This window comes from Equus przewalskii, chromosome 1 (genome assembly GCF_037783145.1).
Source record: "Equus przewalskii isolate Varuska chromosome 1, EquPr2, whole genome shotgun sequence".
Taxonomy (NCBI): domain Eukaryota; kingdom Metazoa; phylum Chordata; class Mammalia; order Perissodactyla; family Equidae; genus Equus; species Equus przewalskii.
The window spans coordinates 79,487,473-79,515,136 of NC_091831.1; the positions used below are offsets into that span (position 1 = coordinate 79,487,473).

General features: G+C 44.2%; 1 protein-coding gene across 6 annotated transcripts in view; it reads right to left on the reverse strand.

The window, feature by feature from the left end:
- DISC1 (DISC1 scaffold protein) overlaps positions 1 to 27,664 on the reverse strand; it is a 347,047-nt gene that overhangs the window by 154,108 nt on the left and 165,275 nt on the right. Inside the window, exon 10 of one of the 6 annotated variants that reach the window (XM_070568844.1) lies at positions 5,533 to 6,560. The exons of the other annotated variants lie outside the window; for them this stretch is intronic. Coding sequence (XP_070424945.1) covers positions 6,490 to 6,560 — 71 coding nt within the window. The 3' untranslated portion in view covers positions 5,533 to 6,489. Of the gene's footprint in view, positions 1 to 5,532; positions 6,561 to 27,664 lie in introns of those variants that run through there. 6 annotated transcript variants of the gene reach the window in all.

The following is a 27,664-nucleotide window of genomic DNA, read 5'->3' on the forward strand; positions in this document are numbered from 1 at the left end:
CTTTAAGTATCTGGGGTTAGTTCACCAAGCACGTGACCCCAGAAATAAGACTATTTCAGACCCTACCCAACAACAGAGACAAATACTAGGCCTACCCTCATTGTCTCAGGGCCCGGGCCATGACGAAACCACAGTTGCCGAGCAGGGTGTGGGCAGAAACGGATGGACGGATACAGAGGGAACGCTTTGGCGGTGTGTACTGAGTCCTGAAGGATATTATGGGCCACTTTTCCAGATCAAAATAATGTTCTATACCAACATGCCCGTAGAAGGCTGATGTCATGTGCTACGTCTTACAGGTAGTACGTGATACATAAAGTTTGCATCAGTTACTGAGCTAATATTCAACCCCAGGAACAAAGGATTCAAAATGAAATAGGAAAGCCAGAGCATCTATGGGGAGACCAGCTGGAGTGGGCGGGGGGGGCGGGGGGGGCGGCGGGGGGTGGCCCTGGTGAGCTGTCAACGTGTGGTATCATCCAACTTAGAGTATGAATCTTGGTGTACAGACATCCAAGCTGGACTCAGAATGCTATGCCTGTGTTACCTAAAAACAAACCTTATCATTAAAAAGGAAGAGAGGAAATAAATGTAAGAGATGACCTTCAGTTACACGGGTCCTGAAATACAGGCAGCCCCACAAGCCAGAAGCAACAGCCTGTTTCACCACAGCCTGGCAAGGAAGAGAGATTGTCAACAAGCAGAAATCAAGGACACCCTGAAAGCAAATTCAAACCTTTGGCAGACCCAGAGGCTGCTGGGAATTTACACCAGGAGTGGACAAGTAGACCTGCAGAGCCTGCGATTTGGGGCAGGCTCATTTCTTTCGAGACAGAAGTGCGGCAGTCCATCAGGCAGAGAGGTGGAGGTTAAAACACAGTCAACTGACTAGCCATTGTAGAACCCACAAACAGGAAGGTCCCGCCAGCCTCCAATTGTTTGAATTCAACTAAACTTCTCCACAAATGGCATGATTCTGGTCAAAGAGAGAACTACCTCACAACTGTGGGCAGAAGACTGGGTCTTCTCTCTCTAGAAAGGCCCAGAACTTTCTATTCTTCTCTTCCCCCTACCAAGGGCTGCCTTCAGAGCCCACCAAAACTCTGAGGAAAAAATGATGACTAATTGGCAGTGCTTTGGAAAGCATATAAGATAGTCCCCCTTACCTCCGGCGAATATGTTTTAAGACCTCAGTGGATGCCTGAAACCTCGGATGGTACCGAACCCTACATAGACTATGCTTTTTCCTGTACATAAAAACCTGTGATAAAGTTTAATTTATAAATTAGGCACGACAAAGGATTAACTAATAATAAAATAGAACAATTATAACAATATACTGCGATAAAAGTTACCATAAATCTCAGCAACCTCAGTATACGCCTTTTTTCTTTCTTTGTCAAATTGAGAAGTTGCATCTTTTCAGTTAAAGGAGGGACTTTACGGCTTCTCTTTGGCATATCTGAATTGCCAGCATCACCACTCTTGCGCTTTAGAGCCATTGTTAAGGAAAATAAGGGTTACTTGAACACAAGCACTGTGATACCTCCACAGTCAATTGGATAACTAAGATGGTGGATACGCTGGAAAAAGGGACAATGCACATCCCCGGTGAGATGGAGTGGATAGCATAAGATTTCATCATGCCTCTCAGAAGGGCACACAATTTAAAACCTATGATTGTGTATTTCCAGAATTTTCCATTTGATATTTTCAAACCACGGTTGACCTTGAGTAACTAAAACCTCAGATAAGCGGGGGACTACTATATAGTCTAATGTAAAGGGAATCTGTGACTCTAGACTTTCAGGCGCCACCCTACAAGAAAGGGAAGCTGGCCAGGCTCTGGGCTTGCTGCATGAACGAGTAAAGTCAGCTCTGAAGACATCTAAGAAGGGGCGTCTGCCCTGGTCCACGTAGGCCTGGCCCCCACCCCATCCCCAACAGCATCCCTCCCCAATACACAACAAGAAGAAAAATGCTGGATTCGTATCACAAAACTTGAGATTCAGGTTTATTCTCAGAAACTGGATTATTAGAGCAATATTCCAAAAATAAGGTAACTTTGGGAAAAATATTTATTCTATAAAATATAATCGAAATTAATATTTAAAACAAGTCAATTCACTGTTATAAAGATCACCAGGCATATCTCAGTTTATGGCGGAAGGACAACAGCATAATAATTGAAGAAAAAAATTAATTGCTAATCTCTAAAAACAGACTTTGTAATAAATTAACATGAAAGCAATAGTGAAAATACGTTCATCACTCTTGTTTGTCTCCTTTAACATGTTTTTGTGGCCTTTGTAGGGTGCTGCCAATTTCCCCAGCTTCTAACACACAACAAGTCCACGCTGCTACTGATCAAGCTGGGGCTATACAAGGACAGGTGCCAACACCCCCGGTCCAGACACCTTCACACCACAGGACGACAGGATAACATCAGGATAACGCCAACAGACAGCTCAGGCCCTCCGATCATAGGTCACAGAGACCTGCTCAGGTTGGCCAACGACTGAGCACAAGCTAGTCAGGTGCAGGGCAAATCCATTTCCCAGGAGATCAAGGGTGCGTTACAGGGAAAAGAAGGGAAGACAGGCATCCATAATTAGAACTCTCTGCCTAGCTGGTCTAAGAAAGGACTTTAAAACTATAATGGTCTGTCGATGTTTTATTCTGAAGATTATGTTGGATGCCCAATGGAGCCCCATGCGCTTATCAAGTGGCTCCTGCCACCAGGAGGAAGAGGGACAGTCCTGCCCCCTTAGTGCATAGAGCACTAAGCCTTTGCCACCTTGGTGTCCCGCCCTGGGAATGACGTTCCCACACCAAGAGCTCTCCTGATTGTCCTAGGCAAAGCGGCGGCCAGGTATGCAAATCTCATCTGCCGGGCCTTCCTCGCTCTTCCTCTCTTGCTTCCCACCCCCACCACAGAAACCCACGTGGCCCAGGCTCCCAGAACCTTCGGGCCTCCTAGACCCACTGCTTATGGACTTCAGCAGTGCCCACAAGAGGGGGTTCCTTTCCTAACTTTTTCCTACTTGAAATTCCCTCTTGTGTTCGGCTCGTCGATGCCAGTTCTAGTCCAGAGACAAAGGACAGTAAAAGCTTTTATCCAGAAAAAATGGTGAGAGCTGAGTAAGGCGAGACCCCCGCCCCTCAGCAGCCAAGGCCCAGACCATTTCGTCACAAGATCCTTATGGAGAGACTCTAACGCTGAAAACTTCCAGGCCTATGGTTTCCAGAATTTTTGTCAGGGGCCACTTTGACCTTTTTCACTCCACACTAGAAACGACCAGCAATTCTGCTCCTGAGTTAAGAAGTGTTTGTGAAGTGAGACAGACTCACTCATGGTTGCATGTCTTCCGGGCAGAGGCTCCTCCGGGTCCAGTCATCTGCTTCCTTGACAGCTTTTCATCTGCTCACTCACTCATTCGTTCATTCCAAAAACCCGATATTTTTGAGTATTCTGTATCCTAGACTACGTCTCCGCCAGGTCAGCACTCTCTCTACTAACCTAGAGAACTTCCCGTCATGGATCCAACAATATGGCTTCCTCCTTCACGCAGGGAAGGGGCGGCGGAGACAATACAACGTACCTCAGCTCTTGTCCTAATTATTATGAGCTCCACTTTACAGCATTTCCCACTGCTAGTTTCAAAAACTGTATAACCATTGACCCTTTCAAAAGAACCTGGATTTGATTTCATGTTATTATCTTCTTCACTTTTCTCACAAAGAGAACAACAAAAAAATTAACTTTCCATTAGGGTAACCGCTGCTTTGAGGATGCGCGGCTAGAGGCTGGCCTACACCAAGCCCAGGAGCCAAGGACGCCTGGGAGTGTTAGCCTCGGAGCCAGATACTGCCGACAGGACCACAGCATCCCTTGGAGGGACTAAAGATAGGGATGAGAAAGAAAATAAAAGGAGGAGAAAAGGGATGAAAGGGGGAAAGAGGAATAAAGGAAGGAGTGGTGAAGGAGAAAAGAGAAAACAGGTAACAACAAGAGAGATGGGAGGGAAGCAGAATAGAAGGGTCTACACAGAGAAGAGTACAGGGTTTGGAGCCAGATGCTCATCAGGGCTCCTCCTTGCCTACTCTGAATCCCAGCCACATGCACACGGCTTTTTCAAAATGAGAAATAACTATTTATTTTTTATTCCTCCAGAGACGAGTGTCCTCTGAAGGTTTTTTCCCCTTGTCTGCCAGCCAGCTAAGCAGGAGGCTTAAGTTCACTCAGAATCAAAACACACTCACTGCAAAGAAATGGAGTATCGGCAGAGGAATGCCAGGATGAAGGTGGGGGCTTCCTTCTCTCCCTTCCTGATGGTGAGGTTTCAAGTCTCTGCTCACTTTCTCGAGATGACCTTAGCCAAACAGATGACTCAAGCTTGGTGGGTTAAAGAGACTGGGTCCTGGTATTATGCCAGACACAGCGCTCTGATTGTTTACTAACCAGGGTTTCCAGTTCACCCGTTTATAATCATTTGCAATGACTTAAAATGTTTTTCCTAAACAAATATAACTGTAAGGGCAGATCTGTTTTATGTATCAACACAGTCGGTGAGGAGAAGTGCTGACTGATGGCTAACATGAAAATCACATATGGCCGCGGGGCCGTGTGCAGGAGCCTCATCTTTTCTCAAGGCTTGAAAATGAATTCCTCCCGTCCTGCACCCTCAGGAGGGTTGACTTGCAGCCCAGCTAATTAAAAGCATCTATACATCCTATGGGGACAGTCGCACGGCTTGAAAAGGCACTGTGGCTTCTCCTGGGTACCTTGCTATTCCATTCTTTTTTCTTAAACACAGTTCCAAGCTGCTCTTTACCGCCTCCAGCGTCTACCGTGGGGAGCCTTGCAGGAAGCAGCCCCAGCTCCCCGGTGCTGCCTGTTCTCATCTGAAGCAAAATAGGTATATCAGTCAAATATTAAACAATTACTGTCTTTAAATCTGTCTCGTTTCCAATCACGTGGAATGGCAGTGTGAAGCTAACCATACATGTGAATAAGTAATGAAAGATTAAAAAAGAGGATTTAAATAAAATATCCATCATTATCGGGCTTAATTCTATCTACCGCTAAGAAGACAGCCATCTGGAGCATTATGGCAAGGTGAGTTCTAAGAAGCCAGGCACCCCACGATGTAATACAGAGCCAGAGATTTGCAGGCCGGCCTTCAGAAGGCTGGTGAGGTTATCAAGGAGGAGTGTGACTGTGTTGATTTATCTGTTATTTTCACTCTGAATTTTACAGGAATGATGCCAGGTTAACCCAAGTTGATAAAGCAAGTCTTAGAAATGCCCTATTTCTTTTGAAGTTCCTCCCAGGAAGTTGGGCCCTCCTATAGCACAGAAGATGCGCAGGCAGTAAGCTTTGCCAGGGCGCCCTCTAGTGTCCGAAGAACCCCACTGACGCAACTCTCTAATCCCCTCCCTGCCTAAGAAACCCCATTATTACTTTAATTACAGATTAATTACACTCTTTCATCAAGGTTAGAAGACGAATCAGAACAAAAGCATGACAGCTGGAGAGTAGAAGGCATGCTTTATTTCTTCTTATTGTGACACCATTTCTTTTCAATGCTTTTTCAACTTAGTAGTAGTTGGGAACTGGGCTCTGGAGTCAGACCCTCAGGGTTCCAGTCACAGATCTCTCACTGGCAGGCTGTCCTCAGGCAAGTTATTAACTTCTCAGTGCCCAGTATCTGTCTCCTAAGGTAGATGTAACAGTAAATGTAAAGGGCTATGACAGTGCCTGGGACCTTGTAATAAATGTTAGCTGTTGGTCGTTGTTATTATTGTTGTCATTGTTTTTGTAATAAATCAGAGAATTGCTACATTTGTGCTTGAAGTGACTTCAGAGATAATTAAGTCCAATCTCCTCATTTTACAGGTGAAAAATCTCCAGGCCAAAGGAGCAAAGTGACCTGTCCACAGTCACCGAGATTCAATGGCAGAGCTGAAATGAGAATTCAATTCTTCTGGCTCAGTCGACAAGATCCAGGTCCTTGACTGCCCTGCAGAATGGCCCCCTTAGGAAGCACCCCTTTTGCTCTCAATGTGCAGGGTGTGGAGCAGGGCTGCTGGGGGTTGGGGCATACTGATGGATCAGTAACGAGCCTCAAATACCCGCCAGAGTTTCGGGCACAGGAGTAAGGAGGAATCTCTGTCCATTTGTTATTAGGAGAGTGTCAGGATGATGAGATCATCCAAGACTGAGAAAGAACAGGATGAGGTGACCTACAGTCTACCTAGAAGTACTGGCCTCATACACTTTCAGGAAGCCTAAAACGACCACACACAAAAAAATTAAAGTCCAATACTTGTCAATCTGTTTCCAAAGACTAGCTTCCCAACCTTCCACGTCTTTTGAGATAATATCTGTCTCCAAGGGCCAAGCAAGCTTCCAGAGGACCTTGCACGAATGTGGAACCAAGAGGCGTGTTGGCTATGGAACTGACTTCTCTCAATGAAAGGTTCTGTTCATTTTCCTTTAATGAAGATACTGTACCACAGAAGGACAAATGTTGTATGATTCCGCTGACATGGGGTACCTGGAATAGGCAAATCCATAGAGACAGAAAGGAGAACAGAGGTTACCGGAAGCCGGGAGAGCAGAATGAAGTTATTGTCTAATGGATGTGGCCAATATTGCCAAGGAAATATATGCCAATCTGCCGATTGCTAGTTCTTACATTTTTAACCCAACTTAATGTTTACTTTATTGGGCCAAAGATTATTTTATCTTGGATTGAGACTCATAATACAACAAAAGCTTAATGAGGTAATAAAACCTCCCCTCTTGGGTGAACTTCTGAGATTTCTTAGCCCCCTTTTGATTTCCTGACAACACTAATGCTGATGCATAAACAAACAAGTGTAAACACGATTACTGGTCAGGGTATCTGGCGGTCTTTGGCAAACATGAAGAGCGGCCGTTAATGAATGACACTGGAAAACCCTCTTCCAAAGCAGACAAAGTTTCCATGTGGACTTCAGACAGGAAAGGTCAGCATATGGCAATGACCAGATTCACCAAGTCAGCATGTTTATGTATAAAAAAGCTCTAGAATGGAGATTAGAAGACCAGGTTCTCGTCGCGGCCCACTCACTCACTAGCTGTAGGACCTTGGCAAGTAGCATGACTTCTCTGGGCCTCAGCTTGCTTCTCTCCACAACAGACTCACTAGGTGGTCTCTAAAGGTTTTCAGCCATCATTCTGGGATCTGGGCCAAAAACTCGTCTTGAGTCTACCATGGCCATAGCGTAGGGTACTATCCACAGCTAAGTAATCGAAAAACTTCCAAAAAATATTCAACTGTACTAAAGTTACAGTATTATGCACCAAATAAAAAAAAATTCTACTTTCTCTTGGTGGAATAATCTGCAAAGGCAGAATGAAAGATTGTACATAGGATTTCACACATCAAAACAAAAAGAAAGTTGGAGGAACAATGTACAAGATTTTTAAGATATTCCTCTTAACATCCACCCGTTCTTTTTAAACAGTCCTGCAATGCAGTCCAGTACCGAAAACGGCGTCACATTCCCTCAGATTTTCTGATGACAATACCAACATGTAGAAAATAGAGGCAACTCTGACTAGTTATATACACGGAAGAACAAGACTTGCTTGAAATCCAGACTAGATATGAGATCATGACACAGGGGGAAAAAATGAAGACTTCCAAAATTTCTTGCTGCTTTCATCTGAGAATTTCCCCCCAGGGATGAGATAAATGAAAACTCACGAGTACCATTTTATAAGCATGGTGAGTTGTACGCATTTTACATTGTTAACTTTCTATAGCAAAAACTATGTTTATGCTCAGATGTTCATATATTGCTAGCTGGCTCTACTCTGCACAAGAATGTATGAAAAAGATCTTCGTTAAAAAACATCTACGGTTATCAGCCACCGCAGCCCTTTTGTAAGGACAGGTACTAAAGCAGAATTCCCCTGCGTAAGGGCAAAGGGCATTTATCTCTTCTGGGGCAGTGATTTTCCCCCAGAAAAGGAAGAATTGAATACTCTCTTTGATTCTGAGTTTCCTCTCGTGGACTTCTGATCTAGACTGGTTCTTTCCCTCCCCATCTTGCCTCGGGGGAGTGGGAATAGACTAGACATTAGCAGCAGCATCTTTTTATTCTTACAGAGTGTAGAAACAAGGGACTCATTACCCTACTTTCTTAAAAAGTTGAGGACAAAGAAACAGATGAACTAGTCTAAAGATCCCGAAGTTGTGATCGGTCTCCTGACAGTTTTATGAGTTTAATCCTTACAAAGAGTCTGAAAGAAACCGTATTGTCTCATTAAAAGTAATGATTCAAATTTATCTGAATTTGACATGAAACCATACTTTCATTAAAAGAACATTTTATAACTATGTCAATCATAACTGAATTCTTATTAATCCAAGATTTTTGTGGCAATGAGGCTGCAGGCCCCTAGGGGACATCATTATGGGCTTTGTACATGCTGCTACTTGGTGCTTGTCGAGAAGCTAAAGAAGACACGTTTGTTGTTTATTATTCCTTATCAAAATGGGGTGACCAACTTTATCATATGAAAACTATATCCGTCTTCGGGAGTCAAGCAGAAATGGTTCAAATATTAGCTCTGTCATTTACTTGCTATGTAAATGTGGGCACGTTTTACCTATACAGGTCTCAGTTTCAGCAAACTGCAAACACTAGTGCCTACCTTCAAGGTGAGAAGCAAACGAAATAATACTTATAAAGTACCCCCAACAGTGCCTGGCAAACAAAAAGTAAAATGTCCAGTAGATGACAGTTGCTGCCATCATCATTCCACATTGCAAGTCATTTTAAGATGGTCACGTTTGTGATGTGAAAATAGTGCCATACTGATGCAACAAATGAAACAAACTAATGCAAAAAATGAAACAAATGCAACAAAGACGTCCAAATGTTTCCTGGGTCACTTGAAATGGCTCAGAGACACTTACTAAATTCTCTTTAAGAAAAGAGGAAGGAAGAAGTCCTTCTGGTAACTAAGGGCTGCCTGAATACTGTCCTTAAGTAACAAAATATTATAAAGCAATCATACCCAAAACACTTTATTTGAAGACAAAAATGATACCCAAAGATCAGAGAGAAAAAACTCACAAAGCTTTTTTATAAGCAGGCTATTTTTCTTGAAGGTTATTCTCAAATAACTAAAAAATGATTAATATACTAAAACAATGGAAAACTAGTCATTTTGTGACACCTCTTTAGAGGTCAAATATGACACCGTTCAGGGAATCCTCACAATGGGAAGCAGTTGCCATGAGTGACACAAGCACCAAGGATGCTAAGCTCAAGGGCAGAATTCCATCCCCACCCTGCCTAATAATGGCCGTCATGGCTGTTTCCAGTCTTTAGGTCTCTGAGTCTCAGATTCCTCCTGTATGTTACCAGCTACACTACAGGGTTATTTTATAAATCAGAAACAAAATTATGATTACAAACTTTTTATAATCTGTAAAGTGATATAACTGTTGTCAGTAATGGTGTTTTGGACCCAGCTCATACCACCTGGCGAGAGAGCCAATTGAGAAATTTTCAAGAATTTTCAAAGCTACTTGTTAAACCATTGGTATCTTGAAATCAGGCAAGATGGGAGTATTTACACCACGGAAATGGGCAGACATTGCAATGCTTTTTTCTGTTTTTGGAGAGCTGGTTATTAAACATTTACCAGCACGCCACTGATTCTAGTCTATACGGTAAATATATATGAAATTTCCTAAGCCTACAGATGAGTGGACAAAAGTTCAAGGAAAAAGATCCTATTCTGTAGTGATATATGTCAACCAGATTCTTAAAGCAGCATTGTATTCAGAGAGAAAGGACACAGTGTAGCACTTAATTAGACATGTTAAGTCAAAATATGAGGGAAGAATATTCACTTTAATAACAATGCAAGTAACGTAAGAGCATACTAGGAGATGAGAATGGAAAAACAACACAAATGACTGCAATCTTTCGTACATCCTGTAGTCTGAATTTGATTTTGAGTGGCATCAGCATGCTGCATAGTCCTTAAAGATCTACGACAATGTAAAACAAGTTAAAAGATAGGTAAACATTACACAAGATACAGAGGCTATTGTCGTGAAACCAGGAAAAAAAAATAAATGCAAAGTAATAAATAAAAATTAGGCTCTGAGAAAAACTCAATAGGTATGTCCTTTCTGAGAAAGAAGCTTCCAAAACTACAACAACAAAACAAAACTTGTTGAAAACAGTGACAAGAAAGGTTCTTAAAGAACCCAAAAATGTAGGAGACACTCCAGCTGAAGGACAATCTCATCGTGGGTCATTGAATCACTGATGGACATGTAGCCAGTCTGCACCCTGAAGGGTCTGAATTCACACGGGCGCTTCCCCAGAGAACCTGGATGAAACCCGTGCTGCTGATGCTGTGGCTCAGGACTTGCAAGTGCAGACATTTACAGGAACAGAAGAAAGCAAAGGTGAAGACTTTCTTGCGATACAGAAAACAGGAAAAGTTGTTTTGACTAATATCATTCAAAGGCAAATATGCCCCTTAAAACATGTTGACGAGGTATAGAACCATTTTCAGATGCTTGGTCCAAGGATGCCATCTAGAATTCTGCCAGACATCCTGCATCCTGTGGTCTGCCCATCACACAGACCAGACTTTGATCCTCCTGGCTCTTCACCAGGCACAGGCGACTCCACTGTCTATGGTACGGGGCAGGAAACCGGCTATGATTAGAAAGATTTGCCCCAATTCAAGGAATTAACTGGTGAGAGATAAGGGCTAGAAAAATGAGTCTCATTCAAGCCAAATTTCAGTTTTGTTTTTTTTTTTTAAGAATGCATTTTTTTTTTAAAGATTTTATTTTTTCATTTTTATCCCCAAAGCCCCCCCGGTACATAGTTGTGTATTCTTCGTTGTGGGTTCCTCTAGGTGTGGCATGTGGGACGCTGCCTCAGCGTGGTCTGACAAGCAGTGCCATGTCCGCGCCCAGGATTCGAACCGACGAAACACTGGGCCGCCTGCAGCGGAGCGCGCGAACTTAACCACTCGGCCATGGGGCCAGCCCCTCCAAATTTCAGTTTTTATAAGTATACACAAAGATAACAAAAATGAGGAATGAGAGAAATATAAAATGCCTAGTAGTGATAAGTCTGAAGATAGAAATGAGTGTACAGTCTTCACTGGGCAAAAATGTTATGACTTTAGGGGCCGGTCCGATGGCACAGCAGTTAAGTTTGCACGTTCCTCTTCTCAGCGGCCCAGGGTTCGCCGGTTCGGATCCCGGGCGCGGACATGGCACCACTTGGCAAAGGTCATGCTGTGGTAGGCATCCCACGTACAAAAAGTAGAGGAAGATGGGCATGAATGTTAGCTCAGGGCCAGTGTTCCTCGGCAAAAGAGGAGGATTGGCAGTAGGTAGCTCAGGGCTAATCTTCCTCAAAAAAAAAAATGTTATGACTTTAGAACAAGGAGGGGAAGAAAGTTGGCTCTTTTTTTCATAAATTCTTTACTGAGAATGTGGACTTTTTATATCTACTTGACTCTGAGAAGTTTGCAAAGATGCCCTTTCCTCTCTCTCACACACACACACACATACACACACATAACACATACACACACACAACATATACACACACATACACACAACACATACACACACAACACATACATACACACAACACATACACACACAACATACACACACATATACACACAACACATACACACACAACATATACACACATACACACACAACACATACACGTACAACATAGACACACAACACATACACACATGTACACACAGCACATACACATATACACACAACATAGACACACCACACATTTACACACATACACACAACACATACACACATACAACACATACACACAACACATACACACACAACATAGACACACAACACATACACACATATACACACAACACATACACACATACATATACACACAACATACACAACATAGACACATCACACATATATACACAACACATACACACACATACATACACACACCACCACAGAGACATTACCAAAAAAATCCTGCTTTGACTATTATTAAGTTGAATATGCCTTTGGCTTAGAGGACTATCAGTTTTTCATAAACTAGAAAAATCAGTCGGATGCCAAAATCCTTAAAGCTTAATAGCTTTATAGATTAATCTGTAATAAAACCTTAAACTATTTAAAATTAATCAGTTTGTAAACATGAAATTGTCTGGAAATAAATGACACCTCTACCTTTCTTAACGTAAGCACTTAGATTTTGGGGTTCTTCAAGAATCTTTCCTGTCACTGTTTTTGACAGTTTCTTAAAGACACCACTACATCTCACTCTTGACTTCCAAATTCCTGTGGTACAGATAGAAGACTTCTGCCCCAATCCAGGTTAAAGCATGAAATTTAAGCTCCTTCATCACCAAGCCTGTCACAGGTGATGAAAGCAGGCAGTCACCTTGCCATGTGATCCCGCACGTGCTCTGACTGAAAAACTATTCACTGTGGAGGCAATAACTGGACAGAGGAGGGAGGAGCCCCGACAAGGAGCTCGGCTCATGCCCCCTCTGGATCCTCAGTCTTTGAGTAACTCAGAATTGGCAAGAGAGCCTGCTTCCTGGCTCCCCATTGCTCAGAGCGCTCCAACATCTAATGGTGCTTCTTTTCTTAAGAAGGACAAACAACTCAAGCAAAATGCAAAAGAAAAGAGAAGCAAGAGTTACATGGAAATCTGCTTTCAGAACGAGCCAAGAGAGATTTCGAGGCAACAACAAAAAATTTTGAAGTTGGCATAAAATGGAGATAAACAGAAAAGAAATACAGCAGGGTAGACAGACTTAGAGAATTGATGAAGAAACAAGTGAAAATATGTCAGGTAGACAAAGAGCATGTTGCAAAAATATTGGAGGAAAATAACCGTAAAGGAAACAGAAAATTGAAACAGAAGCTGAATTTTCAGAAGTATGCTGGCTTCCAAAGTGTCTCAGGTAAAGAGAGGCAGCTTCCACAGATGAGACAGTGAGCTCAGACACCACTCCCCAGGGCCGCTTGACGGTGAGTGAGCAGTGCTCAAGACTTATAGAATGTATTCTAAAATAGGAAGTATGTTCTGGAATTTGAAGACTTTGCCTGGAAACCATTGACTGATCCATATCATTTGTCAAGGTCACTCCACAGCTCATCAGTGTCTTATGTCCAGGGCTCCTTTGCTGATATTTTCACTTTCCTCAGATACCCAGCACAAGAAAATCCCGAAGAGGCCAGGAGCATAGATTAGGTAACTCCTCCAGCATGCCCCAGAGAAGCTGAACAAGAGGTGTGAACCTGGACTTCACAACATCTGTGTGAAAGTAAATAGAAAAAGGGAAAGCACAGGAACTGACTCCAAATTATAACCTTCAGTTGAACAGCAACAAAAACCTCTAAAATGGAATGTGGGTGGACTAGTGAGTAAGAAGGCTGGGAAAGAATGGAGAGAAACAGAAAGGCAGTGTGCAAACAGACGCGAATGAAGACAGACTCTTGGTAACCAGAGGCAAGCACAGCACACTGCTTATATTCAAAACAGTACGCCACCCTGTTGCCAAGATCTCCCATTCAAAAAGAATCCAGGGGCCAGCCCCGAGGTCGAGTGGTTAAGTTCGCGTGCTCTGCTGTGGCGGCCCAGGGTTTCACTGATTCGGATCCTGGGGGGGACATGGCACCCCTCATTAGGCCATGTTGAGGTGGCGTCCCACATGCCACAACTAGAAGGACCCACAACTAAAATATACAACTATGTACTGGGGTGATTTGGGGAGAAAAATCAGAAAAAAAAAAAAAGATTGGGAATCGTTGTTAGCTCAGGTGCCAATCTTCAAAAAAAAGAGAATCCAAAGGAAGTGAACTGGTTTTATCCATCAGACATTTGGTGATCAGCTATAAATTAATTATAAACTGACTAAACATTAAAGTTACCTGGAGTGCTCTGAAAAAAATGCTGATTCCAGGCCTCCCTCAGATCCAGGGCCTGCAAGGTGGTTCTGATACTCAGCCGGGGAAAGAGCCACCACTACAGACAGCACTGACCTCATGCCTCGGAGGAACCAGGCAGGAAAGTCAGTTAGGCTCTATTTCATGGGGCAACCGAATTCTTGATGGAGTTAGCAAAATCTGTTTTGTTTCACTTTTATTTTTGTTGAAACAACTGAATTGACCTTAGTGGTTCATTTTGATTTCTGCAGGCTCAGTCTGAAATTGCCTTGAGCACGGTAGGCCACAGGAATGAATTTCCCCTTGGCACTTGACCTGGGCCTACAGCTGAGCGAGCAGTGGACGTTCTCTTCTCTCTGCTCAATTGCCATAGGAAGAATCTGACTTCAAGGTGGGGTGGTGGCAGGTGCTTGGAAAATAGAACCACAGAAACCAAGTGGCACTCTTTTGTTTTCTCAGACTACTCTTTTTTGTCAATTTTTTTTTTTAAAGATTGGCACCTGAGCTAACAACTGTTGCCAAGTTGTTTTTTTTTTTTCCTGCTCTTTTACTCCCCAGATCCCCCCAGTATATAGTTGTATATTTTAGTTGTGGGTCCTTCTAGTTGTGGCATGTGGGACGCCGCCTCACCGTGGCCTGATGAGCGGTGCCATGTCCACGCCCAGGATCCAAACTGGCAAAACCCTGGGCCGCCAAAGTGGAGCACGCGAACTTAACCACTTGGCCATGGGGCCGGCTCCCCAAGTGGCACTCTTGAATGTATGAGGTGCCCTTCCCCACAGCCCTGCTTTCAGCATCCTTTCTCAGTGTGGCATCTAATTCTGACAATGAGAAGTCACTGCTGCATTTGGGCTATGCTGTTCCAGAAGAAAGTAAACAGACCTCAGCTAACGTCCAGATTCTAGCTCACAAGCCTAGGTAATTGTTTGCCCATGTTATTTATAAATTCACGGCATCACAAAAAAAATACTGCCAAGGTCCCTGCGGAATATCTAGTAGAAACCTTTACTTTGCCATGAGGAAACCAAGGCCCAGAGTGTTTCAATGACAGGGCCAATGTTGCTCAGCTGAGGAAAGACCTGGAACAAACCCACAGGTCATGGTTCCCAAGCTGGTGGCCTCTCCACACATCAGAGGAGTTGACCAAACCTTGAGTTCCTGTCTCCCAGATTCAGTGGGTTCAATGACAATAATCCAGGTAATCAAATACAAAATTTTAAAATCAGTTCAACAGATCAGAGTGTTCCCTTGCTGGACAGGCTGAGTCTAGCCACTGTTTCACTTGTTCAACAAAGGACTGTTGGAAAATTGTAAAACAGTAAGAGTGACATTTTCATTTCTGCGGCGGATTTGTGATTGAAAAGCTGTGGCTGACACTGGAGTCTCTAGGTCACAAAACAAAGCTCTGAGGGGACATCTGAAGAAAAATAGCCCATCTTTAGTCCCCCGCCAAGCGGAACTGGGAACTTCGACTGCAACCTGCTCACGAAGGGTGGGCAAGCTCCCAGGTCGCATCTGCATGAGGACCCCACGGTCTGTGTGGGCAGGTTTTCAACCAGAAGTCCTGCTTCTGAGCACAGGGGACTTGACCCAGAGCAGGAACATGGCAGAAAATCAGTGCCTGGGAACTAACTGGGCTTGCAGCAGCTAAAAGAACATATACATAAATTCATCATTCAATAAGTAAGACAGATTTCCACAAAGCTGAATAAGTTTGATTTCGAACCCACTTTTGCATTGTCAACTGCAGAGGTAACCCCAGAAGCAGAGGGGAATGCCGAGTAGGCAAAGAGGATGTTTAACTGTTCTCAGGCTCCTGGAATTGCCACCTTCCCCCTCCCTCTTCATTGCACAGAGTTTCTGCCCTGCCTTTCCCCATACCACATGTGACAGGATTCATTAAATTTCAATACACTGTGACACATAAAAATGCGACCCAGCTAAGAGCCCACAAAGGTCACCATCCAAACTGGGCCACCCATCTCCCACCCAATAATTCCAGCAGCTAATGAACTGTCTAGGCTCACACAGTTTGACAAACATTTGTACAAATTTATGTTCTCCAAATCCTTCTACACGTCCGCCCAGCCAAACACAAAGCTATGAGTACAATAGCCGGATAATCAAAGGAGAGTTACAGCCTAAGTTTCACAACACTCACATTCTAGGGGCAATTTTAGGATTTGAACTTAAACAGTAGGTGGCTGATTCGGATATTACATCAAACTAACGGCTGACCTGGCACTGAGAAGCTGCCTTAGAATACGCACGTGAACACATCCAGCAAAGAAAGATGTGTCCAGGGTTTATCAGACTTTGAACCACATTCCAAATTGGAGGCTCACTTTTGTGGACTGTGAAATGGATCAACAAAAGAAAAGCACAGAAAAGGACACTCCCCTTTAGATACAATCATCCATAAATTATTTCTCACAGTTAGCAAAGTAAATCATACTTAGGAAATAGGGGGCATACAAGTGTTTTGGTTTAAGGATATGAGTCACATCTCAATTATATTCCTACCTGCAATCTCTACCCTCCAATATTTGTGGCTTAAGTTGTACATTGTGATATAAGAGAAGTAACTGCTTTATGAAGAGAGAGCAAAAGGAGAAGAGGAATTTCTAGTTTTGGAGGGAAAATTATTTGTTCATTTTGATGAAAAGTAAGTTTAATTGCGTGTATCCAATGGGGCACCTCATATCACCATGGGTGACTTGAGCTCATTGATAGAAAGGTATTATTTAAATATAAGACAATCTTTTGTGGTTCTTTACACTATAGTCTAAAATTAAAGAAGAAGCCTAGAATAAGGTGGAAGTTTTCAGAGGTGTCATTCACAAATTTAAGAATTTGCAAAGGAAACTGCATTGACATTGAAAACCACAATTATTTCCAACATTTTAAAACCTACCCAATAAACTTCTTTCCTTATCTAGAAAATTTCCTTAGACTCTTACATCACATATGGCCAAGTATATGGGGATATACTATGCACCGCATAGAATTATAGAAACAACTTTGAAGTCTAGGACATAAAACTGAACATTTTCAGTCTAAACAAATATAGAACACTCCTGCAAAGACTGACAGAACGATGAGAGGCTGGGAGCAGGACAGGAGCGTGAGAATTCACAATTGCAGCCAGGTATTTCATTAGAAGTTTATGTATATTACTCTATATGTTACATAATAGAATTATATGTAGCAGTATATGTAATATATATGTGCGATTTACATATTATGTGTATGTTACATATGTGTATTACTATATGTAATATGGACATTAGTAAATATATATGCGGAGAGTTATACACATATTTTGCAGTTCAACAGGCATTTTACTAAAAGTTTTACACTTTTTATATTATCACCTCTATTAAATTTTATATTATCACATGCATTACCTCAGATGTCCTTCACAATGACTATAAGCAGATTTAGCCTCATTTTAATAGGTGAGGAATCTGAGGCTCAGAGGGAAAGAAATTAAACGCCTTCCACACCATCAAACAACCAGTAACAGGCCAGCCGGGATTAAAACCTGGCTCCACCAAGCAACAAAGCAGAAGCCGGCCTCATTTTTTTAATTTATTTGTTAGCTGATGGGTTGGTTGTCAGCCACAAAGTAAGTACTTCACATGAGGCTCCTCGGGCCTTCGTATCAAGCTTGCCACACCAAACATGTGGGTTGGTAGCTTGGCTCTTTTTCTAGAATGTTGCTGTGTTCATCCCAATCCTTTGCAACAGACAGCAGATTATATTGTCAATTTAGCACCTAAAGAGGTTTTTAAAAGGGGCCTCTTTAATCCCATCAGTGCTACTAGGCTCCCCAAACTTCAAGCTCAACCATAAATTCACATGCAAAGAAGACACAGAGCCAGCATGGAGCCAGGACAGGGCGGCTGCTGTATCGGCCCCTGGCCAAGCCTGGAGCCCAACAGGAGCCCATGTTCAGCTGGGCTCGGCGTGGCCAGCCCCTCACCATTCAACCGCGTTTAAAACATGAAGCTGTCCCTGTTGCCTCTCCATCCTGCCAGGTCAGAAGCATTTCAATACTAGCGTTTGATTATTTTGTCTCTGCCAAATATTTTTCTCTCCAGTCCTTTTTGCAAGGACAGCAGCATTTTATTACAGAAGTCTAAATGCCTCCAGAAAGAATGCTGAAGGCAAACATCAGCAAAGATGTCTAGCACAGCTTTCACGCATCCCCAAACAGCGTGACTCTTAAAAGCAGGAAAGAGTGGAATTAATTTGGTTCTGTTTAAAAATCAAATCCAGAGGGCATTCTCCACTGAACTGCAGTCTAATCTTTTAGAGTTGCTATAAGGTCAAATATCGGGCCCAAACCCAAAACTATCTGGCATAATCCCTTGTCATTTAAGATGGGATTTGCACAGCAGAGAAACTTAAACTTAGTTACAATTCTATTTCCCTTTCACATTGGGAAAAAAAAAGTCCCTGACTTCTTCCTACTCATTATCGCTGATAGTCTGACAAAGGCATTCTCCTCTATAATCTTCGCTCCTGACTTCATCCCACAGGGGAGATGGAATCGGCGGCTGACTTCATTATTACCGAGCTGATGGGCTAAATGCAGCCCATGATGCTAACGCCAGAGTAGGCAGAGAGGAAACCCAAACTGAAAAGCAAGGACGACTGGTTAGACTCTGAAGCCTGAGGAGTGAGAGCACGTGGCCACGCCTGCCAGTCTCACCCCAACTTAAACAAGACCAAGAGCATCTCATTTGCCCAAATGTCAGGATTTGAATGCTCTACAAAATATTAGAAAAATTAACGATGATACTGTCTGGTTTTGGTTAAAGCTAATGTGTCCAAGGAAGATGCATATAAAAGCTCCATCTGGTTTTCTATCCTCAAACCCTCGCTGTATTCATCTCTGTGCGTGGTTCTCTTACTTTTCCATGACTTATGCAAAGGAAAGTGAAACCAATCAACAGCTTTTTAGAGCCTTCCAAATCTAAAGGCTAAGATAAATAAAGCTCAGAAATAAAGATTCAGAATAACTGGATAAATGATCAATTCCAAAAGTAACCTTCCGATGCCGTGAAATGAGATGTCCCTAGTCTATTACACAAGAAAGATAAAATCATTGGAGCGGTTTTTGTCTGTCCAGCCTTTGGAGGGTCTACCACTTACGAGCTGTACCATCTTGAGCAAGTTACTGAAACTTCCTAAGCCTCAGTTTTCACTGCTGTAAATAGGAATAACAACTTTCCCTCCTGCATCGTGCTGCTGCTACCACACCAATAGAACATTCTGGGCAGGCCACACATCTCAGAGGGCAAGATCTCATCCCAAGCACCCTTTCCTACAAGGAGAATGCGGCAGGCCCCTGGTAATGTTTTAATCTTGTCCTCCAAAACTGCCCTTCATCAGTCTTTCCCCAGGTTAACACTTTGGTGCTCCCTCTTCAAACACAATGTCCCAATTTTATATTCTATGCCTTTTATAAATAAGGGCTCAGCAGACTAGGGGTCCACTCTCCCCAAATGATGGTCTGAAGGCATGCACGTTCCTCCACCCCCACCCTGCTCTCCCACTCACCCGGGCAGGCCTGCCTCAAGGCCAGCCGCCCTTATTGCTCTGTTCTCCTTTCACGGTCTCCCCCGTCCCCATGTCCTCTAAAACCTTTAACATGCTGGGCAAGACCCTGCTCTTCTTCCAGGTTTGCAGTTCCATTGGAGGTATAAAAGGGTCACATCTCTGCCCACTTAAACAGAGCTGAAAGTCTCCCCCAGCCTGGGGTTGCCATGTGAGGGACTAGATTCAGGTGCCTGCTGCTCGGGCCTGACTCCGTTTTATACCAAGTTTTGTAGCATATTTATCTTCCAGATCTGAGAGGAAGCTCAGTAGGCAAGGGGAGTCATCTGCGTGCTCACTGTTTCTAAAGGACACAGAGTTGACGAAAAGAAGTGAACTATCCACTCAGCACACTGGTGGATCTAAAAGTAGATAGTCACCCATATGCAAGTGAATTCTTATGCACTTAAATTTGTCTTGGAAAAACATAGTTCGGATATATCCTCAGAGGTTCTTACAACCCAAATACTGTAGACCTGTAAGGAAATTTAGGGTAACAACTACTAAACGTGTGTATTGAAATGTACGGAAGGTAGAGAAAATGCACTTAGGAAGTCTTACACTGTGGGATGCCGGGCCCCTTGGAAAGGCAGGGCATACACAGACCTCACCAGACACGTGCTCTTGGAAAGCACTGTTGCCCTTGCTATGACCTTCACACACAACTAATGCTGGCTTCCCTGTAAGGGTGTCTGAGATGACTAGGTGACAGCAACAGCCTAAGGAAATCTAAAATTTTAAAAATGAGCTATTTGTGGTTCCTGCTCTTACTGATGACTGACTGGAATAAAGCAAAAAGCCAGGGCCTCAAATTTTCCCAAAAGGAAAGGGGATCAGAACAATGCAAAATAAAAAATAAACCAAACAGTCTCCCTTTAAATAAAAGTTTCCCTACTTTTACCATATTTAAAACATTTCTGATATACTAGTCTTTTGCAACTTCATAAAAGACAAAGAAAGATCTTTTATCTCTTTTTTCTTTCTTTTTTCTTTTTAGTGCATTTCTTAATAGAGTGACAATTGGACTTTGCATTCATATAGTTCCAATATATCTACCATTTATTTTTCTCGCCTGTCACTATCCACACAGTTGATACCAGCTCAACACAAGGTTTATTTAAGGGAAGCCATATTGTAGAAAAGAAACCAGATTATAACTTTGAATGACCTCTGATTAACTAACCCAGCTGGATGTGCACCCTCCAGGAGATATACATGCTCTGTATGGCCCCTCCCAGCTGCAATAAGTTGATAACTTTGTTCTTTTGAGTTTCTTAGGAATGTGATGGCCCCCCGGGCAGAGAGTCTATGCTGATAGCCATCATCAATGGCAACTGAAAGATCTGGCATGGCATCTCTTGCTATTCCTCATAATTAAACTGGGGATCAAGTGTGTTTCTAAACTAATCTCTAAACTGTGCGTCAGTGACTAGACAGCTCCCTCTCCAGAGTCATGGCGGCAACACATGACGACGGTTTCATTCAATGGTCCCCTTACCCTGACCCCTTTCAGCAGGAAGTAGCCAGACAGACAATGATGACCCTATTCCTGTTATCAGCATATGATTATGCTGGGTCACAAGTGACAGTGGGGAGTTGTTGGCACCACTCATGTAAACAGTAATTTTTACTACACATAGTAAAGATTTTGTTCTTATCTTTAAACTAAATCAGGGTATAGGGCATTGCTCTGGTCTCTGGTGCACATCCAGTAAAACAAAAGATCATTAGGAACTAAGACCAGAGATCTGCCCCACCCAGAGACCAGCCCCCGTATAACTGGCCTGCAGTCTTTGTTCTGTAAGATGGTTCTTTTGGACACTAATCCCCCCATCTTCCGATCTGCTAGCTTACCGCTTAATAAATGCCCTTTCTCTCCTACCACCTTGCCTCTCGACTGTTGGCTTGTCCCGCGGCGAGTAGGAGAGGCCCCTTTTGGCAGTAACACAGTTATTTCAGAATATTCCCTGTCAGGGTCAAAGCAGGGGTTCAGTTTTGTGCTCTGCACAACTCTAGAAGATTTTCATCTCCCCAAAACATACAAGAGAAATCTATGGTTTGCTAGAATTTTAAACAACTTAAGCCCGACCTTGTTTAGGACATGTATTTCACAGACAGGCAAGTCTTTCAAAGGCAATGGATTTACTTGACGGTAAACTTTGGCATGATTCTCGACTCCCTAAGGGCTGTCTGTCATAGAATCTTACCTTATGCCTCTGTCTGTCCCCCGATTTAGCCATCAGTGATGCCAGTGGGGACAGAATAAACACAGCAGCAGGAAAGGCCCTCATTGCCTTGAAGCACGTGACGGTTATGCCTGGATTCTTCCCCACCTCCCTCTGTGCCCTGCCTGGAGCACACAGCGTGCACCAATCCAGCCTTAGCAACTCCTGCTCTGGGCAAACTTCCAGAGTCCTCTCCATGTTGGGCCTGGCCCTCCACTGGCATTTGCTCTTTCACAGAAAATACCATAAATCAAAATTAAGCAAGATAAAGAAACCTCGAGCATCCAGAGAGTTGGTGACCTTCGAACACCATCATGTGTGCTGGTGTTCTTGAACTCAGGAACTCTCTGATTCTGCCCAGTTTTCTCCGTTTTTTTCCTAACTTATCTGACTTTATTCATTCATTCAGTAAATAATTGAGTGACACTATCTGCTGGGGACCACTTCAGGGATGGGAGTACATTAGTGAGAAGGTAATGAGGCCCCATGAGCCAACGACAAGTGCTATGCCAAGAACTGGAACAGGGAATGAGATCTGGTGTCGCTGGTGGCTGCTCCAGTGGGATGGTCAAGGAGGCCTCTAGGAGGGGCAGGATTTGACCCAAGACCTGAATGGCAAAAAGACAGAGCTGTATACAACTGAGAGGAAACCATTTCAGGATGAAGGGACAAACCCTGAAGGTGCAACGAGCCTGGTGCATCCAGGCATGTAGGATGTAAAGAAGGTTCTGGGCAGGTGGAGGAGAAATGAGGGAAATCATGAGGTGTGGTCTGACAGTGAGGGAGGGCCCAGCCACAGCAGGATGAGCCAAGGTAAGGATGTAGATTATTTGCTGTGTATAACCAGAAACCCCAGGGAATGTTAGGTAATGATCTGATTTTCAATTCTCTTATTATAAAATGTGTCATGTAATCTATTTTGGGCTGAATTGTGTTCCCCCAAATTCATGTGTTGAAATCCTACCCCCCCCCCCACTTCAGAATGTGACTATATTTAGAGATAGGGTCTTTAGAGAGGTAATTAAGGTTAAATGAGGCCATTAGGGTGGGTCCTAATCCAATATGACTAGTGTCCTTATAAGAGATTAGAGCAGAGATGCACCCAGAGGGAAGACCTTGTGAAGACGTGGGGAGAAGACGCCATGTACACACCAAGGATGGAGGCTCAGAAGGAACCCACCCGCCAATTCCTCCATCTTGGACTTTCAGCCTCCAGATCTGAGAGAAAATAAGTTTCTATAGTTTACACCACCAGTCTGTGGTATATTGTTAATGCAGCCCAAGCGAACTGATACGCACCCAATGTAAATTTAAGAACATGACCTTGATAATGACACAGCAGCAACAGCAAAGCCTCCTGTACTTCTCTAATTGGGGAATGTTCTTAGAACGTTTTTAACCCTCTGTGAATCTTCAGTTGGCCCTAAAAGTCCTTCGGGCCAATGGGCTAAACTCCTAGTCCTGCCTGATTCCCCGAATCTTCTCTCAACGGTTCCTAAACCAATCACAGAGTGTGCCTCAGTTTTCCTCTCCAGTTTTCCTACCTGAGTTTCTCTCAGCTAAAAAACACTCATGTTTTTCCCTCCAGTTTCGGTTAAAATTCTGTCATCAATTTAGTGATTATTGCCTAAATTCTAAGATGAATCTTTATTTGACTTTTTTTTTTAACATTTTTAAAAATCAGGAGGTGATCTCGAATTAAAGTGAATGTGCAGTCTTAGTGTCTATCCGCCAGAAAGCCGTTGTCAAGTCCATGGTACATCCCACAATTGCTGGCATCGTGAAAGTAAAAGGATGCAGTGATGTTCTGTTCCCTTTGAAAAGGTCAGTGAAAAGCCAGTACAGAGGCCCTTTTTCCTTTCCAAATTTTGGCAGCATGCAGTGGCAGGGATCATGGGAAAAGTATAGATTTTGCTTCAGAAGGCCAGGATTTGAACCCTGACCCGGGCCTTCTAAGGCAGGGGCTGGGCTCGGCAGTGTCCCCACAGCCATTCTGTGCCGTGGGCCCCTCCCTCCAGGGCTCTGCTGTGTCATCTAGGATCTCCATCTCTTGCTTACCAAGTCTGCACACTCTGGCCCTTCCGGAGTCTTCCTCTTCCTCTTTACCCTGACAGTGACCTGGTTGTCCCTCGAGGGTCTCATGGCCCTGGCAGCTCACTCAAGTGCAGGCCCCTCACTCCCCTCGTCCCATCCCCACACCCGCTCCTAAGAGGTCAGTGTCGCCCCTGGTTCCTAGAGTAGCTCTGTGTCATGTACAGTCTGGACTCCTTTGAGGCCCAGAGCATTCAGCCTCCTTCCCTGGAGGCTGTGATCCTGCATCGCCAGCTTCTGCACTACCCAAGCCCTGATGTCATCCTCGAATCAATAGGTCAACGCCGGGGCTTCTCAGTGCCTTGGCCTCATCTCCCAGTGACCTTTGTCTCTACCGACAACGAGCCACTGGGTTCCCAGCCACTCCTGGACTCTATCACCTATGAGCATGTTCCCTTCCAGCCACTTCCTTCTTCTACCTGTTATTTCTGCCCCAATTTTATGGCCACATCAGGCCATCTGGTCCTTGACCCCTTCACTTTCCCCCCATATCAGCCTCACTCCCTAAGGCCAGGCTGCTGAGCATGGCTGGAGAAAAATGACACAATCCAAGAGGCTGATGCCACTAGAAGTCATTGGGTCAAATCCCAAATGGGCGCCCCAACTACCCCAGGCAATTCTTCTGTGTTTCCCACTTTAGATGTCTCCCATCTCCAAGGCAACCATTGCAAACCCTCTCCACTTGCCTCAAACCTCCACCCCATGGCCTTCTTCCTCACTCTTTCACTCACTCATGTATTCCTTCAAAAATATTTGTGGGGAACGGATGCTGAGGCCAGCCCAGGGCTGGCTCAAGGGGCCCTGCTCAGCCAGCTATCTCCTTTCTCTATTTTCTCTTCAACCTCTGCACTGACTCCCTCCCACTGGTATTCAAAAGAGAGAGAGAGAGGAAGAAAGAGAGGAAGAAAGAAAGGAAGGAAGAGAAGGAGGGAGGGAGGGACAAGGGGAGAGAGAGAAAGGGAAAGAAAGAAAGAAACAGAAAGAGGAGAAATTCCTCACCCCATTGCCTTTTCCTTTCCCTTTACAAGGAACTTGTGGAATGATCTCTCACTCACTGCCTCTCACCTTTCCTCCTCACCCCCGCCCTGTAACCGGATTCCATCCCTCTCTCTCCCTGGACCTGCGTGTTCCTGAAGCCAGTGGACACACCCTGGCCCCATTACATCTGCTCCCTCTGCAACATTTGCCGCCACTGCCCCCCTTTTCCGAAATAACGTCTTCCCTTTGTTTCCCTATCAGTCAGAAGTCCTTTGTTACCCTGTAGAAAGCTGAAAAAGAAATACCACAGCCCAGCTCAAACCTGCTTAAGCAAAAATGAATCTATTGGCTCATCTAACTAGGAAGGATAATGGGGCCATTCCAGAACCGGAGGCAGGAAAGGGTTTAGGGCCCAGATTCTTTGAAAAAAGGAACTAGAGCTTTGCAGATTTGCAAGGAACTAGAGATTTGCAAGGACTCTCCACCTCCCCTCCCCATCCATCTCTCATCTCTGCTTGCCCCCTCCTGGCTTGACTGGGCACACGACCTTTCCACATGGCAAGAAAATGACGACACCCAACTCTGGAGCTCCATCCTCTTAGCCTTCCTTACTCTGGTGTTTGTGTGCCAAGCCAGGAGGGGGCTCTGCAGAGCCCTGCTCAGGTCAGGTTCCACCACTTGAATGATCCCTGCTGCCTCTGAGAGTTCCATGATCGCCCATGCTCGGCCACATCGATGGCCACAGAGTTATCACTACAGTCAAGATCACTGGGACTGCAGGAAACAGGAAGAGGGAATCCTTAATGGAAGGGGAACCCGACAAACAGAACAATCCCTGCTCCTCAGAGCTTCTGGGATGTCCCACTCTTGCCTGTCCTCCCTCTTCTCTGACCACAGTCCTTCATGCTTCTTTATGGCTCCCTTTCCTCTGACTGTCCCCTAAATGTTAGTGCTCTTTAGAATCCTCCCTTACGTCTCTTTTTCTGTGCACTTGCTCTTCCTGTGCACTCGCTTTTCCCATGCACTCTCGTCTATTTCCATGGCTTTAATTATCATCCCTGTGCTGATAAACCACGTGGTCAGCCCAACTCTCCTTCCTCAGCTTCACCACCAGCTGTCTGTTGAACGTCTCTCCCTGGATGTCACACAAGATCCGCAAACTCAGCTGGCTAAAAGGAAGTGTACAACCTCTTCCAAATCTGTTGTTCTTATAGTCTTGATTCCGATGACACTGCCTACCCGTGGGCCAGGCCGGGAACCTGACCTTCCATCTCAACTCGTCCCTCATTATCTCTAAGTGTCCAATATCAAGTCCTGTTCGTTCTAACTGCCAAACATCTCTGCGGTCTGCCCACTCCTCTCAGTGCTCATGGCCACAGTCCTGTTTCCAGCCACCTCCCTCTCTCTCTCCAGGACACTGCAGCAGCCCCCACGAGTCTCCTGCAGGAGGACGGCCTCGTGCCCGGCCCAGAGCCACTCTGCAGCCTGCAGCCAGGTCCAGTGTGGTCTTTTTGTTTTAATGCAGATCTGATCAAATTGCTCCCTGCTTAAATCTGTTCGATTGCTCTATCTTGCTCTTACAGTAATTTTCAAGCTCCTTAACTGGTACACAAGCCCAACTGGCCCTGCCTAATTCTGGGGCTTAAGATCTCCCCACTCCTCCATTACATTAAACAACCGGCCACAGTGAACTTCTGATCGTCTCTAAACAAAGAACCACCATTCTCACCTCCAAACCTTGCTCTTTCGCCTGCCTCAAATGTGCTTTCCATACTTTTCTCTGCATTAGCTTATCTATGTCCTAAGTCACAGCTTGGGTAGCATTTATTCCAGAAATCTTCCCCCGGCACCCATGCTTCCCCATCACTGCACTTCTCATCCTGCACTGCAATTGTCTGTTCTAATGGTGTCTCCCCACCTCTGAGGGCCGGGCACACAGTGGCCAGCTATAAAAATTAGCAGAAAGCAAGGGCCGATTCACCATGAATCTAATGACATATACGCCTCAGGGCTCCTCACCTTCATGGGCCCCTTCCAAGCCCTATAACTAATTTTGATTAATAATTTTGTATGCTTTTTCTTAAATAAGACCTACCTCCAAATTGTATACGTTTCAGGGCCCACAAGACCTGGATCAGCCGCTGGCTATATGAATCAATGAGGCAGGAACTGAGGTTCACAGAAGGTATACAACTACCCATTTCATCTTCTGCTTCACAACACAGCACCATCGGGATCTCCATGTGCGTGTGTCTGACCACACAGCTCATGCTTCGTCCAGTGTGCTCACTGAGAAAGTCAGCTCCTCACTCGTGGCCTCAGTTTCCTCATTCAGGAAGGAGAACATATGTGTCATAGGATTGTACAAGAAATAATTCATACAACATCTCTAAAAGCTCATATCCAGGAGCTGGCACATGAATGATTCTGAATATAGGACTGTCGGGTGAATAGGACTTCAAAATACCAAATGTCACAAATTCCAGTTGGTTCTTGACTTCCGTATCCATCTAATTCAGCCAGCCTTTGCTAAGTGCCCATTCCATAAGCAGAGCAGAGACACTGGCTGGAGGGAGGAGGGGACAGGCAGAGGACTAATGACCTCAAAAAGCTATCACAGAGGTTGGGGAAATAGATATTTAAACAAATAACTATAAAATATGCAAAAATAATTCAATTTCTTCATCTTTTTTACTGTTTCCCTTTATTTAATATTTTCTTCTTTCTGTCTCTCTCTGAGGAGTTATCATCTCCTCCCCT